At 47.2% G+C, this 19,789-nt stretch overlaps 1 protein-coding gene across 6 annotated transcripts in view; it reads right to left on the bottom strand.

Moving 5' to 3' along the window:
* The window catches only part of TANGO6 (transport and golgi organization 6 homolog), a 189,492-nt gene that overhangs the window by 148,234 nt on the left and 21,469 nt on the right, over window positions 1–19,789 (bottom strand). For all 6 annotated transcript variants that reach the window (XR_009246848.1, XR_009246849.1, XM_058675022.1 and 3 more), the window contains exon 8: window positions 571–683. Coding sequence is in view for 4 of the 6 variants with exons in the window: in XM_058675022.1 (XP_058531005.1) it covers window positions 571–683 (113 nt within the window). In the remaining 2 variants the exon portion in view is untranslated. The remainder of the gene's footprint in view (window positions 1–570; window positions 684–19,789) is intronic.

Consider the following 19,789-nt stretch of genomic DNA (forward strand, 5'->3'; position numbering starts at 1 on the left):
GGTTCACCAGGGAAGGCGTCGAACACCTGAGAGCACCTTTAATCTCTGTAATGACCCCACGAAGAAGTTACTGTCCACTTCTGGTGGGTGACCTGGGGCCATTCCCAAATACCAATATTCAGAATTCTGCAGGACTTTACCATGCTCAAAGAACTACAAAGATGACTACGAAAATTAAGCTGGCACAAAGGAGTCCTGCTCAGATTCTCATACACACAGAATATTTTCTAGAAGACTAAGAAAGCCCATCTATGTAAACAACCCCCACCTCAGTACCTCCAGATTCCAGGCTAAATTACAGCGTGCCTCCTGCACATCCGACCCTCAGAATGTGCTCTCCACACCCTGCTTCCGCCTTCCTAGATACACACCTGCAGCCTTCCTCACTGATCACACAAGGGCAATAGACAGCATCTGCAACTCGCTTTCCCTCTTCTAGCTGAGTAAGGAGAGCCCCGATGCCGTGCTCACATTGAAAGGAAATAACAGGGAGGCACAAGCTGAGACCCCACTGCTCAACACCAAGTAAGATCTGACTTCTCAGACAAGCAGGTTCTCTCCATCACTCACCTTATGTGGGACACACCCTGCTTGGTGAAACAGTAGATGCAAAAGAGCACTCCCAGGACCTGCAACAGGCAGTCCAGCAGCACTGCCAGAGGCTCATTCCCGACCACACACACCTAGGGGCAAGGACACAGTGAGAGATGCCACAGCTGAGAGGCTGGACAACGACACACCTGGCAGCATGCAGGGTCTGCCTCGGCAACCCTTGCATCCTCAGATGCACAATTTCAGCTTGGAGGTTGTGCTCAGATATGGCAGCGAAACCATCTGAGACTGGTAGCTGGGCAGGAACCCAAAGATGGAACCAGGGCACCCTTGCAGGTGTGCAGCCCACAAGCTGGGTAAAGAAACTTTCTCATCTCCTACTTTGGCTACCACTGGGTCTCCTCATACGCTTGCTATTCATGTATATAATAACTGTCCCACTGCACAAAGCCCTGCTATTAAGAACTAACAACTAGGGCCCAACGCGATAGTGTGGTAGTTAAAGTCCTCGCCTTGAACATGCTGGGATCCCATATGGACGCCAGTTCTAATCCCGGAAGCCCTGCTTCCCATCCAGCTCCCTGCCTGTGGCCTGGGAAAGCAGTTGAGGACAGCCCAAAGCTTTGGGACCCTGCACCCGCATGGAAGACCCAGAAGAAGCTCGTGGCTCCTGGCTTCGGATTGGCGCAGCTCCAGCCGTTGCGGTCACTTGGGGAGTGAACCATCGGAGGGAAGATACTCCTCTCTGTTTCTCCTCCTCTATGTATATCCGCCTTTCCAAAAAAATTTTTTTACAGATTTATTTATTCATTTGAAAGTTAAGAGTTACACAGAGAGGAGAGAGAGAGAAACTTCCATCCACTGGTTCACTCTCCAGATGCCCGCAGCAGTAGTGAGGGGCTGAGTCAGGCTGAAGCCAGGAGCCAGGAGTTTCATCTGGGTCTTCCACAGAGCTACAGGAACCCAGGGACTTGAGCCATGCTCTACTGATTTTGGGGGGACCATTAGTAGAGAACTAGATCAGAAGTGGAACAGCCAAGTCACAAATCAAAATCCATATGGGATGCTGGGACTTTAGCCAGGGGTTTTACTTGCTACTCCTCAACATAAAATTTTTTAATTTACATATTATTTGAAAGACAGAAAGCAGGAGAGAGACAAATATGGATCTCCCATTTACTGGCTCACTCCCCAATTCCAATCAACCAGGGCTGGGCAGCCAAAGCCAGACGGCTGGAACTCAATCTATATCTTCTATGTGAAAGGCAAGAATCCAGAAACTGAGTCATTGTGTGCTACCCCCACAGGGTGTGCATCAACAGGAAGCTGGAACTGGAAGCAGAGCCAATACTAAATGCAGGCATTCCAGGACGGGATCCAAGCATCCTAAGCAGTGTCTTAACGGCTAAGGCCTGTCCCCAGATTGGCCACTTGTCACCTGTGACCACCACACAGGCATGCCCTCTTTGCTCCAACTCACTAACATTATAACGCACATGTGGCTCTGTACTGGCTCCACATGGTTAAATGTGTAAGCATGCTCATTTTGATTAACATGTTTAGGTTGTACCTTGCGCTAGTCCAAATGCATTCAACAAACATTTGGATAGTAAACCAGAGGATGGAAGATCCTTCTCTTTCTTCTTCTCTATGTAAATCTGATCTGCCTTTGCAATAAAAAATAAATCTTTGAAAAAATGTTATTTATCATTTTTTTATTAGAAAGATTTACAGAGAGCAAAGATCTTCCAACCACTGGTTCACTCCCCAGATGGCCACAATGGTCAGAGCTGAGCTGATCCCTAGCCAAGAGCCAGGAGCCTCTTCTGGGTTTCCCATATGGATGAAGGGTCCCAAGCCTTTGGGCTATAAGACACTGCTTTCCCAGGTCACAAGCGCGGAGCTGAATGGGGTGCAGAGCAGCTGAGGCACAAACCTGTACCCATATAGGATTCCAGCAGTGCAAGACAGAGGCTTATCCAGTGGAGCCATTGTGCTGGGCTCCAATTCAACACACTTTTACTAGGTTCAGATCAATATCATATGCACTGAAATACAAAAATAAGTTATTTGAGACATTAATTCTCAGACTGCCTCTGACAAAGAGTAAAACAAGGATAAAACAAATAAATAAATTCTAAGAATAACTCAAGGAAGACAAAGTATTTACAGACATATAAAATGTTATTCAGAAATCTAAACACAGTAAGGTTTCAAAGTGTGATCCTGTTATAATAAACTGATGAAAGTCTGATAGCACAGACCATGATAATGGTAAGGGAATCCACAAGAGGCCCTGATCTACAAAGTAGGAAGGCCAGAATTAATGCTTCAGGGGAACTGAAGGTCGTGGAGGTGCCTTCCCAAACTGGGAAACGCTTTGTGCTTTTCCCGCAAGCCCTGTCTCTTTAAATCAACCCCAACTCCCCCACCCACCAAGCCTCTGACTCCTCTGTGGAGCCTGATAACCAAGACAGCTTCCTGTGCATGATCTAATCTCTGAAAGCTAAATGAAGTGCCTTCCTCCTGGCGAGAGGCGGATTATGAGTTCACCAATTACAGGAGGCAGCCGCAGAGATGCCCCCAGACCGCAGACCGGCCTATTGTTCCGCCCTGGATCCTGCCTTCCTAGAGGCAATCCCTGTGGAGCGATCCTTCCTCCAGCATCTTTTGTATGAGTACAAGCAAAACAACAACAACAGCAAAGCCTGGTGGATCCCGGGTAAAAGCTTACAACTTGGAGATGAACTCAATCAAGCACATTTCTCAGGGTTGCAAGACAGTGTAAGGTAAATTTCTGTGACTTTCAAATCCCCCTTTTATTCTCCCACACGTTCCTATAGATACATTTTTAAACAGGAACAAGTGCTGCTTTTTAGGTTTGGGGGAAAAAGCATGGCAATCTGGACATATGCATGACTTAGTTTTAGAGGAGGCTCCCCACATGGGTACGGAGTGCCTCTTACAGTGGCGAACAAGACATCTGCTTCACGAGAGCCTACGCTGCAGTGGGGAAGACGGCCAGTGAACAATCACACATGACAGGTGGTGCCAAGGGCTCCGACAGAGAACAAGGCAGACTGAAGGGGGCGTAAAGAAGGGGAGAGTACGCAGAAGAGCAAGAAAAATTAATAGCCCCTGTCGATTCTTCAGCAAGTCCACCAACAGGAGTTGGTTGTTTTTGAAAGATTTATTTTTATCAGAAAGGCAGATTTACAGAGAGAAAGAGACAGAGAAAGATCTTCTGTCCTCCGGTTCACTCCCCAAGTGGCTTTAACAGCCAGAGCTGAGCAGATCCAGAGCCAGGCGGTTCTTCTGAGTCTCTCATGCGGGTGCAGGTCCCAAGGCTTTGAACCATCCTCCACTGCTTTCCTAGGTCACAAGCAGGGAGCTGGATGGGAAGTGGAGCAGCCAGGACATGAACCAGTATACATATGGGATCCCGGCAGATACAAGGCAAGGATTTAGCCACTAAGCTAAGAGGTATTTTCCTTAGATAGAGACTTAGAGATGAGATCTCCTTTTGGCTTGATCTCACACTTGGATTTTTTTTTTTTTTTTTTTTTAGAATATCACAAAGAATTTCCTCTTTCTTAGCAGACACATGACTGGCATCTCCCAACACCAAGAGGCAGTTCCTCCTTGGTGGATGTCTAAGCCCACATCCACTGCCCATTAAACCTCCTTGAAGTGTATCTAGTTTTCAAATTCTGAACTGTTCATCTAAAAATAACCAGATTCAATGTCTTCTGTTTGCCTTGGAGGGTACATGCATGCTCCTAGGCAGATCAGACACGCAATGGCATCTGCAAAACTGGCCCACCCAGGCACCTCCTCTGCCAGGAGCCTCTACAACTCTACTAATTGTCCATTCACGCATCCACTCCCTCACTCACCAACTCAACGATGTATTAAGCAAGTAACCATCATGAAATGATTTTTTTTCCCTTTGTAAATTCCAATGGCTCTTCAGACCCTGCAATACATAATCTACTCATATAGTTCTCTCTCAACTTCTCACACAGCCCAGAAGGCAAAAGTCAAATTGCCTACCTCAGCAGCTATGAGAGCAGTTTACTGAAGATGAGTGTCACTGAGGTCCTTCGTGAACAAGCAGTTTAAACAGGGTGGTGTATAGTTTAAAGGGCCTCCACTGTTACTGCCATTTATCAAGCAAACAACAGCCACTGTGTATTGAATGTCCATTCAAGAATAAACCAGCTTATCACATAGCATACAATCAACTCTCAAGAGTCCTCGGGGTGGGCGCCATGGTGCACATTAAGCCTCTGCTTGCTCCCAGGATCCCCAATGGGCATCACTTTGAGTCCTGGCTATGCAACTTAAGATCCAGCTCCCTAGGCCTGGCATGGCATCTAGTGGCTGAAGTCCTCACTTTGCATGCCTAGGATTCCATACAGGTGCTGCCTCATGTCCTGGCGACCCCACTTCCCATCCAGCTCCTTGCTTGTAGCATGGGAAAGCAGCAGAAGATGGCCCAAAGCCTTGGGACCCTGCACTGTGTGGGAGACCCGGAGGAAGCTCCTAGCTCCTGGCTCCTGGCTTCGGACTGGCTCAGACACTACGGCCACTGTGGGAGTGAATCATCAGAAGAAGATCGACTTCTTGTCTTTCCTCCTCCTCTTCTCTATGTATCTGACTTTCCAATAAAATAAATTTAAAAAAAAAAAAAGCCCAGCTCTGTACTACTATGCCTGGGAAAGCAGCAGCAAATGGCCAAGTCCTTGGGTCTCTGTAACCACGAGGGAGACCTGCATCGAGTGTCCAGCTCCTCGTATCAGCATGGTCAACCTAGCTGTTACAGATGTTTAGGGCATGAATCAGCTTTCCTCTATCTTTCAAATAAGTTTTTCTTAAGGTGAGGGCTGGCATTGTAGTGCAGTAACTTTAGTCACCTGAGATATCAGCACCTACTATGAGCAGCAGTTGCAGTTCCAGCTGGTCAGCTTCCACTCCAGCTCTCTGCTAAAGTGGCAAGAGAGGAAGACGACTCAAGTGTCTGAGCCTCAGCCACCCAAGTGGGAGACTCAGGTGGAGTTCCTGGCTCCTGGATTTGACCTGGCCCAACATGGCAGCTGCTTGGGGAGTGAACCAGCAGATGGAAGACCTGTTTTTTCATTTCTCTCTCTAACTCTATCATTCAAATTAACACATAAATCCTTTTTAAACTGGGAAACTTGGGCCAGCATTGTGACAAACCAAGTAAAGCTACCATCTGCATCCCATATGCATGCCCAGTTCATGTCCTAGCTGCTCCATGTCCAATCCAGCTCCCTGCTAGTGGCATGGGAAAAGCAGCAGCAGATGGCCCAGGTGCTCAGATCCTGGCCACCCACTTGGGAGGTCCACATGAAGCTCCTGGCTTCAACGTGACCCTGCCCTGGCCTCTACAGCTATTTGGGAGAGTGAACCAGCAGATGGAAGACCTCTCATTCCCTGTGTCTCCCTCTCTCTGTGTTCCTGTTTCAAATAAATAAATAAATCTTTTTTTAAATTATTTATTATTTTTAATTCATTAATTACATTGTATTATGTGACACAGTTTCATAGGTACTTGGGTTCTCCCCACCCCTCCCCAAACCCTCCCACCATGGTGGATTCCTCCACCTTGTTGCATAACCACAGCTCAAGTTCAGTTGAGATTCCCCAAATAAATAAATCTTTAAAACATTTTTGAAACCAGAAAACAAGTTAAGAGATGAAGTCAGTTGAGCAAAGAAACATTGTTAGCAAATAGCAGGGCCAAGAGGAGCCACATTGGTCTGACATGAAATCCATTCATGGGACCGGTTCAGTGACTTAGCAGGCTGGTCCTCCACCTGCAGTAATGGCGTTATGTGGGCCGCTCCACTTCCCAGCTCCTTGACTTTGGCCTGGGAAGGCAGCAGAGGACTGCCCAGGTCCTTGGGCCCTGCGCATATGGCTTCGGATCAGTTCAGTTTGGGCCATTGTGGCCATCTGGAATGTGAACCAGCGAATGGAAGATCTAGCTCTCTGTCTCTCCTTCTGTCTTTGTAAATCTGCCTCTCAGATAAAAATAAATCTTTTTTTAAAAAAAATTCATTTACAACCCACACAGAGGGAGGATTGAATATGGGATTTACATTTGGGCTGATGAAGTTCTGCAGCTAGACAGTGGTAACTAGTGAGCAACACAGTGGATACATTTAATGCCACTGAACTGTTTTCAAGCAGCTAAAATGAGAAACTGTTACATGAATATACCACAAGTTCTTAAAATTCAAAACATGAACCTCGGCCTCTCCAGACCAGCCTCACACTATACACAACGGTATTTTCATTGCTTCAGCCCCTGAACTATACTAACTTCATGCTGCCCCTCCCCACTCTTGCAATAGCAGAAGCCCGCTGCTCAGGCTACTGAGCTAGTCCTGCAACTTCCAGAAGACAGAGCTGAAGCTCCTTGGCAGTGGCCCCATGTACGTGGTTTCTGTAACACTTACCCTTCCTTCTAGTCGGTCATCTAGTCCAGCCCCCTTCTGGGAGCCATCATCTGACCCAGTGGTTAAGGTGCCTACATCTGACCCCAGGCCCTAAAAGAAAAGGTACAAGGCTCACCAGCCTGCCACTGGGTACCTGCATGTGGGGCAGGGCTGAGGAGCCACTTCCCCCGTATGACTCATTAGTGAATAAAGCCCTGGACAAAAAAAAAAAAAAGATGCCTGCATCCCCCACCAGAGAATCCAGGTTCCTAGCTCCAGCTCCTGTCTGCCAATATAGATCCTGGGAGGCAGCAGGGACGGCTCAAGTCTCTGAGTTCTGCTACCTGTGTGACACCCAGATTGGAGTTCCTGGCTCCTGATTTTATGGGCACCTGGGGAGCGAGCCAGCAGATGCGAGTTCCTGAACTCACTTGCTTTCTCTCTCTGCCTCTCAAAATAGAGAGCCTTGTCCCAAGTCTTTCAGTAGACCTCCCAAGTCAATACTGTGGCCAGCCCTTTCCAAAGACAGCCTCCTCCTTCCAAACGCCTGCCTGGTACTGAAATACACATGCGGGTTAAGACTTGGGCCCATGCTCAACAATGAACAATATCCTTCATTTACACTCCCAAAGTCAGCCTTAATAAAAACTCCCTGAATTGATGACTTCTCTCTGGAGTTGAGCATTCTACTCAAGGATATGGGATGTCAAACTGCGCAGCCAGTGCCACCTGGTGACCTCTTGTGACAGCACGGACAGTGGTCAAATGCCCTGGAGAACAACAGGCCTTCCAATGAAGCCCAATTACATGTGGAGTCAACTGCTGGGGCTATTCCTGCCCTGACCCCTGCACACCAGGCTGGCGACAGTACTGACTGAGGAGGTAGGAACCGCACAGCAGGTGAGTCCTCTGAGTGCTGCCATTGCCGTGGCCTAACAGCCAGAATGCCCTCAAACCATGCTCAGGTGTGCTCTTTTTAAACTGATTTCCTTCCTTTTTATCTGAAGGACAGAGACAGCCAGCCAGAGCAGAGGGAGAGCTTCCATTAGCTGGTTCATTCCCCTCCGCCCCACATGCCTCCCAAGTGAGTGGCAGAGACCAAAGCACTCAAGTCGTCATCAATCTTTTTGTAGTTCAAGGTTTTCCCTGCTTACCTGGAGGTGGGATGGGAATGACCCAATGCTTCAATGTATCATTTCTACCACAGTAAAAGTGTTTCTGAGTAAGGCAAGTGTCACTGAAGTGTCACTGCTGGCTATGCCTCCTGCACAGTCATCTGCAAACCCTCTCACTGACCAGCTGGGTGACTTCAAGCCAACCCATGGCTTTCTTGAGGTCTGTGTTCCCCCACCCATGCTAGCAGGAGGCTGCACCTGGCATGGGTCTAGCTTTCCAACCTGATCACAGGTTGGCTCATTTTCTTCACACGCATTCAGTTCTCAGCTACTAAGTCGTAAGATCTGCGGGTGGGGGAGAGGGGAGGCAGCGAGGGGAGACCTCCCCCTTCCACCAAAACCAAAGCTGAGATAACAGAACCCTCCGCCTTGAACAGGGTTTAACAAAATCCTAATCCTTCTTCACATGCTCCTAATCTACAGGTGAAAGGCTTTCCTGGTTCCTCAAGGTGTTTTCTAAGTGGGGATTCCCAACAAAGTACCAAGAGAAGGAAAAGCTGAGGCACAGAGGGGAGAGATGCGGAAAGTGATGCCGCCTCCACTGCTTAGTGTGAAACACCCTCCCCCACACAAAGGGAAAACAGAAGTGTGCTTTAAAGTGTGCTTCCAGGTGTTTCGGAGCTCCTTCTGCATGCAGGAAAAGTGGAGGGGCCGAAGAGGCTGGTGCCAATCTGTGAACGACCAGCCGGGCTCAGAGCAGATCAGACACGGGCACGAGCTGGTATCAAGGGCCCCAGGGGCTGACTGGGATTTTCTTACTCCTCTGCGGGAATTTCCACTTTCCATTGTCACCACACCCTGGCTTTCAGAGCTCCAGCCTTGAAATGAGGTGTCTATGATTCTGCTTAACAATCTTTCGTGTAAGCTTAGAGGACCACTCTACAACAAGTGGTGGATGCTAAACTGGAATCAACCAGATATTCTAAACTCCGGACTGCACGCTCCTGTTACCCTCTTGTCTACATAGGACTAGGCTATGTAGACTTTCCCTAACACACAGGGCAAAGCTTCTGGCATTCTGCAGGTGCTTAATAAATGTTTCTGTGACTGGTTGATGAATCAAACGATGAGTAAGGGTCTGGTGTTGTGATGCACTGGGTTAACCAGCTGCTTGAAACTCTGGCACCCCCATCAGAGTGGCTTCGAGACCCAGTACTCGCCTTCTGACTCAGCCCTCTGCTACCACGACCAATAAAGCAGCATAAGACAGCCCATATACTTGGGGTCCTATCATTCAAGCAGAAGACCTGGATAGAGTCCCAGGCTCCTGGCTTAGGCCTGAACCAGCTCTAACTGTTGAAGCTATTAAGAGGTGAAAAAATAAAAGATCTGTCTTCTCCCCATCACACTGCCTGCCAAATAAATGTTTTTAAAGTGGGGTAGGTAAAGTGTGATGGCTCAATTGGCTAATCTTCTGCCTGCAAGGATCATCACCCCTTTTGGGTGTTGGTTTGCGTCCCAATTGCTCCCACTTCCAATCCAGGTACTTCCTTATTACCTGGGAAATCAGTGGAGGATGGCCCAAGACCTTGGGACTCTGCACCCACATCAGAGATCTGAAAGAAGCTCTGGGCTTCTTTGTATCAGCCAGCACGGGCTATTGCAGCCATCTGGGATTGAACCAGCAGAATGAAGATCTTTCCTCTGTCAATCTGCCTTTCCAATAAAAATAAAGTTTTAAAAATGAGCAAAATAGACTGTTGCTTTCTTCCTGAGGAGCTCTGATTTTGTGGGAATTTCACTTCCTTTTTTGTTGTGGTTGTTGACACTTAGGGGACCATTCAGTCCGTGCAAACTGAGTAGGCCAGGTGAACTGCAGCCCTGGCAGGGAGAGCAGAGTGAACAAGAAAACGCTGGACTTCACACTGGCCTGTTCCCTAACACCAACATCTGCAGGACAGGGTTCTCTGAAGGAGTCATCAGACATTTAAATTTTTAAGGAAAGACAAACCTCAGAAGGATCCAATGGTGCTCACTGGACTAAGCTGGGTGCCTGCTTCCTGTCAGAAGAAATACAGCACAACGCAGTCCTTCTGTGTACCATCTCTCACTACCGCGCAGGGAGATCACGGTAGAGGTGGCAGGGGAGCACCAGCAAGTTGGCAGGCAGGAAACCGGGTCGGACATTCTGTCTGCAGCGCCTCTGACAACCAAGCACCACACGCCAAGCGAGTGGACGCAGACGCGGTACGTAGACCTCTTCCAGTCTTAGCTTTCTCATTCTGGTCTAAGGTCCACATAAAATGCTAAGTGTCAGAATGGTAAAATGTAAGCTCCATGCAATGGCTAAGCTTATTTTTTTAAATACTAGTGCCTGTTACTGTAAGTGGAGTGTTTTTTCCCTTATCTTTTACAAGATGTGTCAATGTAGAAAACCAAGTATGACGGACTGCTCAGAATCAAGCTGACTGCACCCTGACGCTGGAAGCCAGGGTCAGCTAGAACCTGATGGCCCCCTACTGCAGAGTCAACTAGTCAAACACTGCCTGCTCAAGCATTCCAACCATCCTTTGCTACCAGAGTCCCAGAACTTCTTGAGTACTTGCCGAGTTTAAGACAAAAAAGAACAAGGCAAGTTGCCTAACACAGCAAGTATTTTGGACTGTGTTATGCTCTCAGAGCATACTGCACAAAATGAATCTTTTTTTTTTTATAGGAAGAGTTTCCTAAACCAAAAGGGAACTGATGGGGTTTTTGAGCAATTCCGTGCTACCGTATGGTACAAACTGACCAGTGGGTACCAACCTTCAGGCCCACCTGATGTCCCATGGACAGGCCACCATGGAGCCAGATTCCAGCCCAGGTCAATGTGACTCCAAGGCCCAGACACTGCTCACCCCACACCGCAGCCTGAGCCAAAGCAGTCAGAAACCTAAAACCTGCAGCTCCCGCTACTCTGCAGGCTGTTTCCTTTGATTGTAATTCAAGGTCGGGTATAGATGCAAATTTCCAGAAAGAATAATTGCTTTTCAGGAGGGGCCACAGGTAAAAAGGAAGCTAACTTCTCACTGTAAAGCATCTGCACTTAACTTTGTCACATGTGAAAACATTAAAGGAGCCTGAGGGACAGAGACAAAGGAGGATCAGTTCCAGGTCAACTTCTGCATTCAGTTGTTTGGACTTAATTTCCTTTATTATAAAATGAGTAAATAATTTGTCAAAACCCACAGGATGTGAAATCTAAAGGAAACTGTGACCCCAGGGTGATTGTGACCTGTCTATGAAGGCTCATCAGCTGTAACAAGTGTACCACCCATGTGGCAGAGGTCCACAAGGCAGCTCCCTGAACTCCTGCTCAACTTATTGTTTGTGAAAGTTTGCTTTTTTGCTTTGTTTTGTTTTTATTGTAAAGTCAGATACACAGAGAGAAGGAGGGACAGAGAGGAAGATCTTTTGTCCACTGATTCACTCCCCAAGTGGCTATTAACGGCCAGAGCTAAGCTGATGCCAGGAGCCAGGGGTCTTTTCCATGTCTCCAATGCCAGTGCAGGGTCCCAAGGCTTTGGATCATCCTCCACTGCTTTCCCAGGCCACAAGCAGGAAGCTGGATGGGAAGTGGGGCAGCCGGCACACAAACCGGGGCCCATATGGGATTCCAGCATATGCAAGGCAAAGACTTTAGCCACTAGGCTACTGTGCTGGGCTCTCCTGCTCAACTTTGCTGTGAACCTACAACTGCTCTTCAAAACACAGCCAGCCCTCTGTTCTGACACATTCTGCATGCACACAGCAAACCAATTCTGGATAAAAAAATATTTTGGGGCCCAGCGCAACAGACTAGTGGCTGAAGTCCTTGCCTTGCATATGTGCCAGGACTCCATATGCGTGCCAGTTTCTACTCCAGCTGTTCCACTTCCCATCCAGCTCCCTGCTTGTGGCCTGGGAAAGCAGTGGAGGATGGCCCAAAGCCTTGGGACCCTGCACCTGTGTGGGAGACCTGGAAAAGGCTCCTGGCTCCTGGCTTTGGATTGGTGCAGCTCCTGGCTTTGGATTGGTGCAGCTCCAGCTGTTGCAGCCCCTTGGGGAGTGAACAAGTGAATGGAAGATCTTTCTTTCTGTCTCTCCTTCTCTCTTAAACCTGACTTTCTAATAAAAATCAATCTTAAAAATATTTTTAAGATTTATTTATTTTAAAGGCAGAGTGACAGGGAGACATACAGAAAGATCCTCCATCTACTGGATCACTCCCTAAAAGGATGCAATAGTCGGGGCTGGGCCAGGCCAAAGCCAAGAGTCTAGAACTCTATCTGGTCTCCGATATGGTGACAGAAACCAAACACCTAGGCCATTTGTTCACACTTTCCCCTGTGCACTACCAGGGAACTAGATTGGAAATGGAATAGCCAGGACTTGGTATTCATATAGGATACTGGCAATATAGGCAGCAATGTAACCCACTGCACCACAAGGCTCTTCATATATATATATATATGTGTGTGAAGATATATATATATATACACACATATATATATCTTCTAATTTATATATATTAGAAAGATTATTTCAGTGGCAGAGTTTCAGAAAGAGAAAGAAAAGGCCAGGAGCTTCTTCAGGGTCTGCCACCTGAAAGCAAGGACCCAAGCAGTTGAACCATCTTCCACTACCTTCCCCATTAGCAGGAAGCCAGATACAAAGTGCAGCAGCCAGGACTCAAACAGGTGTCGTAGGCAGCAGCTTTACTTACTATGCCACAGCATCAGCCCCCTCAAAAAGTGTTTTTTAGGATTTTTATCAGAAAGACAGATATGGGGCCCGGCGGCGTGGCCTAGCGGCTAAAGTCCTCGCCTTGAAAGCCCCGGGATCCCATATGGGCGCCGGTTCTAATCCCGGCAGCTCCACTTCCCATCCAGCTCCCTGCTTGTGGCCTGGGAAAGCAGTCGAGGACGGCCCAAAGCTATGGGACCCTGCACCCGCATGGGAGACCCGGAGGAGGTTCCAGGTTCCCGGCATCGGATCGGTGCGCACCGGCCCGTTGCGCCGTTGTGGCTCACTTGGGGAGTGAAACATTGGATGGAAGATCTTCCTCTCTGTCTCTCCTCTCTGTATATCTGGCTTTCCAATAATAATAAAATCTTAAAAAAAAAAACAAAAAGAAAGGCAGATATGCAGAGAGAAGGAAAGACAGAGAAAGCCGCATTATATGCTACTCACTTGTATTAGGTACTGTAAGTACTCTAGAGGTAATTAAGATACACTCACGTGAGAGGAGTGTGTTGGCTACTAGCAAATACTCTGTCATTTTCAATAACGGACCTATACATTTGGAGATTTGGGAGTCCGTGGGGAGCCCGTGGAACCAGCTGTTCTCAGATACAGGGATGACTGTGAGGTCTATTCAAAATGACACAAGCACCCATGCATGGTAATTTCAAGTGCCTTTCAGTTCCCAAACTCCATTCTTTGAACTTGCTCTGCAAAACTCATTAAAGATTCAGAAAGAAGAGTTAAATTTCCAATCTGACAGAGTAACTGTAATTAGAAATTTATTCAGATTAAATGTGGGCACAGACTTGGATAATTAAAGTCAAGATTCTTTGAATCTGGAAACAGAGATAAAATGGAAATGAGGCTGCAGAAACTCAGCTCATTAAGCACTTCCTGGTCTTTCCCACTTTCAGGAAGTCTCACGTCAGGACTGTGAAGAATACCGAAAGGAAGCACTTTCCCTCCATTGGGACCTGGCCAGAGACGTCCCAACCAAGAACGAGGGGGCCATTAGGTGCGGTCATGAAGTCACTGCCAGGAATGTCTGCAGCCTGCACCTGAGCACTCAGCTGATGTCTCAGTTCTGCTCTCAATCCCAGCTTCTCCCTAATGCGCACAGTGGGACTGGGTCAAGGGACTGGGTCCTTGGGAGGCCAAAACTGAAGAACTGGCCCCTGGTTTCAGCCTGGGCCAGGCCATTATAGGTATGTGGGGAATGAGGCAGCAGACCAGGGGCCTCTGTTTCCCTGCATTTTAAATAAACAAAATAAACTAAATAAACTAACTAAATAAATAAATGCAACAGAGCTGCAGTTCTCCACTCAGGCTCCAAAGAAACCCATGTGCATACACTGGGCCTTTCTCCAACTCTGCAGGAAAACACACACCCTAACTTTCTCCCCTTCCAAAAAGGACAAAAGATCTAGGAATCCTAGGGAACAGACCCAGACACCGAGTTGTAGGAGACAGCAGAGCAGCACGGGACGGAAGGCTATTGGAGCTGCATGGCCCCTTTGTGGCTAAGATAATTCTACCAGAGGGTACACACATGGAGATAAGGAGAATCATTTATGTGGAGGACCCACGAACAGCAACACCAAGTTCTCACTGCATTTCACCAGGTCCGACTGGCACACCCATGCACTAAGCCATCTCCTCTTCTGCAGAGCCAGGGCTCTCCCACCACGTGCTCCACCCCAGCAGTGTGTGCAGCAGCCGAGCCTGGGAACTGCTCCCACCAGCAAACACCAATCACAGGATGGAAGGTGCGGCCCTGGAAGTACCAATGTGCTCCTATTAAACCGCCTTTTTTTTGTTGTTTAAGATATATTTTACTTGAAATTCAGAGTTACAGAGACAAACAGGAAGAGACAGAGAAAGAGAACAAGACAGATTTTCCATCTGCTGGATCGTTCCCTGGAAGGTGACAACAGCCACAGCTGGACTGATGAGAAGCAAGGAGCTTCCTCTGGGTCTCTCACCTGAGTGCCGGGACTCAAGCACTTGAGCCATTTTCCTTTGCGTTCCCAGGCCATAAGCAGAGAGCTGAATCGATAGTGAAGTAGCTGGGACTTCACCCGGCACTCATATGGGATGCCAGCGCTGCAAGCAAAGGACCAGCCTACTACACCGCCACACCAGCCCATCAATTCCAACCATTTTAAGCCAAGTGTATGGAACACAGTGGCCTTAACACATTTTGCTTTTCAAATCACAAACCCTTTTTGGGGAGTTTTTCTGCATTCTTGTTGTGTGCACTACCTCTTCCGTTCATTCTAACTTCTGATTTGCTATTTGTAATTCTGCTATGGTCTTAAAAATAAAGAGCTATTGTTTCATTTGAAAGGCAAAGTGAGTTAAACACACAGAGAGATCTTCTGTATACATCTGCTGGTTTACTCCCTGAATGTCTGATATACCTGGAGCAGGGGCAGGTGAAAGCCAAGAGCCTTAACTCCATCTGAGGATCCAACATAGGTATTGGACCCAAGCCCTTGGGTTGTCTTCTACTGCTTTCCCAAGTACATCAGGAGTACAGCAGCTGGGACTTGAACCACTGCTTCACTGTGGGTTGCCAGGATAACAAATAGTGGCTTAAACCACTGCACCACGAGCCAGCAACTGGCTATGCTCTTTAAAAGATAAGACAAGGGGCCCGGCGGCGTGGCCTAGCGGCTAAAGTCCTCGCCTTGAAAGCCCCGGGATCCCATATGGGCGCTGGTTCTAATCCCGGCAGCTCCACTTCCCATCCAGCTCCCTGCTTGTGGCCTGGGAAAGCAGTCGAGGACGGCCCAAAGCTATGGGACCCTGCACCCGCGTGGGAGACCCGGAAGAGGTTCCTGGTCCCGGCATCGGATTGGCGCGCACCGGCCCGTTGCGCCGCTGTGGCTCACTTCGGGAGTGAAACATCAGATGGAAGATCTTCCTCTCTGTCTCTCCTCTGTGTATATCCGGCTTTCCAATAACAATAAAATCTTTAAAAAAAAAAAAAAAGATGAGACAAGCAGGGTCTGGCACTACAGCCTAGTGGCTAAAGTCCTCGCCTTGCACACGCTGGGATCCCACAAGTGGCAGTTCTAATTCTGGCAACCCCACTTCCCATCCAGCTCTCTGCTTGTGGCCTGGGAAGGTAGTCAAGGATGGTCCAAGGCCTTGGGATCCTGCACCAGTGTGGGAGACCTGGAGGAAGTTCCTGGCTACTGGCTTTGGATCAGCTCAGCTCCGCCCATTGTGGTTGCTTGAGGAGTGAATCATCAGATGGAAGATCTTCCTCTCCATCTTTTCTCCTCTCTGTATATCTTTGGGGGAAAAAAAAATGAGACAAGCAGGCTGACCAGGACTGTGTGCAAAGTAAAGAAGCAGGTGGCTCCTGAACAAAGGGGCTCTGGGGCAGTGCACAGCCTTTGAGTCAGTAGCTGGAGGGGGCTTGGAACAGCATATACACAACGGATGTCATACTAGAAATGACAAGCAAAGCATGAGGCATCAAGATAAATCAGACTTCAAGGTGCAAAGCAAGATGCCAGGGTAATGTGTGAACAGGCTGGTGACCACAAACACTCCTCCTGCAGGGGGAGGCAGGGAAAGCCCTGTGAGGAGACTGACTAGCAAGAAGGATCTCTCATAGTCAGGAGTCCCAATCTTCAACCCATAGGTTAAAAACAAAACAAAACAAAACAAAACAAAACAAAAAAACCAACTTAACAATGCAAAGGACGCAGACATTTCCCTCAAGGACAATGCAAAACGGGCAGGAAGCACATGAAAAAGCAGTTTTGCAACATTAGCCATTCCGGGAAAGATACATTAAAACATTGTGAGATCCCACCCAGTAGGATGGCTACAATCAAAAAGACAACAACAAGTATTGGCCAAAATGCAAGGAAACAAACCTTAACACACTGCTGGTGCAACACAGAATGGTGCACTTTGGGGAAAAGAGCTTGGGAGGTCCTTCCAGGGGTACACAGGGCTCTGTACGATCCCACAGTTCCATTGTTCAGCATGTACTCAAGAGAAATTAGAACACACATACACAGAAACCAGTACATCGATTTCTATGGCACAGGAACATAAGAGCCAGATGGGGCAGACGCTGTGGCACAGTGGCAGGGCTGTTGCTTGGGACACCCACATACCACATCATAGTGCCTGGGATCAAGTCCCTCCTCAGGGACCCAGATTCTTGCTAGTGTCCCAGGAAGGCTATGGATGACAACCTGAGGACTTGGGTTCCTGCTACCCAAGTACATGGCAGACCCAGAAGTTCCTGGATTTTGGATCTAGCCCAGACAAACCCTGGCTACTGTGGGCATTTGAGGAGTCAACTAGCAGATGAAAGATGTGTATTTTGGATACACATCAACAGAAGAATAAACAAAATATGGTCCATCCAATGGAATGCTACTTGGTAAAAAAGGGACTGAAATACCACTTCAAGCTTTGATATAGAAGAACCTTAAAAACCTCATGCTAAGACAACATATTGTATTAACTTAAGGTAAAAGCCCAGAGCAGTTAAACGTAGAGATACAGAAAATAGAGTGGTGGTTGCCTACATCTAGCAGCAGAGTAGAATGGGGAAAGACCACTAACGGGATATGGGGTTTCTGTGGGAAGGGGGAGTTTTGCAAAAAAATATTTTGAAATAAATTGTGATGATGGTTCCAAAACCCTACAACTATTAAAAATCACTGAATTCTACTCTTTTAATGGAAAAACTATAATATAAATTCAGTCTCAATGAGTCGGTTAATAAAAAAGGTGGAGTAGGAAGGAAAAAAAATAACCTGGAAGCGTTCCTAAATGCCTCTCTAAAATTAAACACCCTCTTGTTACCCAGCGAGTTGCTGGATCAATTCACCCAGCCCAGATGTTTTGCTTATTTCCTGCGTTTGAGCTGTACTCTATAATTTAGTATTAGCAGAGAGTTAATGAACACAACACATCCTTTGTTGCTAAATTCTACACAGTGTTTACCATTTTCCTCCAACATACACATTTCCTCTGTTTTCCAACTGCAGCTGGGCTGCCAAAACCTCAGAGGGAGAATAATTATCCTCGGCGCCCCTTCTGGCTTCCAGAATAATCAACACTCGGTGTTTCATCAAGTGTCTACAGTAGGAGGCTGTAAATTAACTCCTGACCAGCCTAGCTAGGTTCCCCGCCCTTTGTGGGAGTGGTAATGGGAAGATACACTATATCCATATCCATTTGGGGTGTGTGTGTGTGTGTGTGTGTGTGTGCATTTAAATCTATTTATTTGAAAGGAAGAGTTACAAGCAGAGAGAAAGGAGACAGAGACAGATGGTCCATCCATTGGTTCACTCTCCAAATGGCTGCAAGAGCTAGGCCAATCTGAAGCCAGTAGCTTCTGCAATGTCTCCCTCATGGGTGCAGGGGCCTAAGTACTTAAACCATCCTATGCTGCCTTCCCAGGCACATTCCCAGGAAGCAAGATTGGAAATGGAATAGATGAGACTCAAACTGGCACCTATACGGGATGTCATTGTCATGGGTGGTGGCCTTACTCCCTTATGCCAGCCCCTGCATGTATTTCCCCTTGAGTATTCATCTGGAAATCATGGGGTTATATGTTAACTTCATATTTCACCATATGGGAAACAGCCAATGCATCATTTTATAAGGAATATAATTCTGAATGCTATTTACCAATATAAGCATTTTTAATAGTAAAACATTAGCATGAATTTATTAAAACACACTTTAAAAAGCATTTACCCCAGCTCTGACAATTGACTCCACCAAAAGCAGATTTCATTTTTTGTCTAGAGTAATTTTGTACATATGTTTATGTGTATAGGATTACAACTATAGGATCTAGCATTTTAGCACAGCTAGTTAAGCTGCCGCCTGCAATGCTGATATTCCATATGGGCACTGGTTTGAGTCCCGACCGCTCCACTTCTGATCCAGCTCCCTGCTAATGCACCTGGGAAAACAATGAAGGATAACTCAAGTGTAGGTCCCTGTACCCAGGTGGAAGACCTAGATGAAACTCCTGGCTTCAGTCCCAACTGTTGTGCCCATTTGGAAAATGAATCATCAGATGGAAGATCTCACATACTCTCTCTCTCTCTTTCCTCTCTCTCTTGCTGTAACTCCTCCTTCAAACAAATAAAATTTTTCAAAAAGAGATTGAGAACATATTAATTACATATTCCTTAATTTTTAATCATATATTCAGATAACAATTTGCAGGATTAACTTTCTTACACTTCTTTATGATGGTAATTACTATCCAAAGGTATAAAGTAGAGGCTGGCAAGTGGTTCAGCATATTAAACCATTACTTGCCATGCTAGCACCCCAGATTACAGCACTGTTCAAGGGCCAGCTACTCCACCTTTTTTTTTTTTAAGATTTATTTATATTGTTGAAAAGTCAGATTTACAGAGAGAAGGAGATACAGAGAGAAGATCTTCCATTCACTGGCTCATTCCCCAAATGGCCGCAACAGTCAGAGCCGAATCAATCTGAAGCCAGGAACTTCCTCCAGGTCTCCCACACAGGTGCAGGGTCCCAAGGCTTTGGGCCATTCTCTACTGCCTTTCCAGGACACAAGCAGGGAGCTGGAAGGGAAGTGGAGCAGCTGGAATATGAACCGGTGCCCTTATAGGATCCCAGCATATAAAAAGTGAAGACTTTGGCCACTAGACTACCGTGCTGGGCCCCAGCTGCTTCACTTCTAATCCAGCGTCCTGTTAATTCATCTGGGAAAGCAGTGGATGATGGCGCAAGAAACTGAGCCCCAACCACCCATGTGGGATGATGGGAAGGAGCTCTGGTCTGAAGCGTTGCAACCATCTGGGGAGTGAACCATCAGACAGAAGATTTATCTCTCCTGTTCTCTGACTCTGGCTTTCAAATAAA

The sequence above is a fragment of the Ochotona princeps genome, chromosome 16 (assembly GCF_030435755.1).
Source record: "Ochotona princeps isolate mOchPri1 chromosome 16, mOchPri1.hap1, whole genome shotgun sequence".
NCBI lineage: Eukaryota > Metazoa > Chordata > Mammalia > Lagomorpha > Ochotonidae > Ochotona > Ochotona princeps.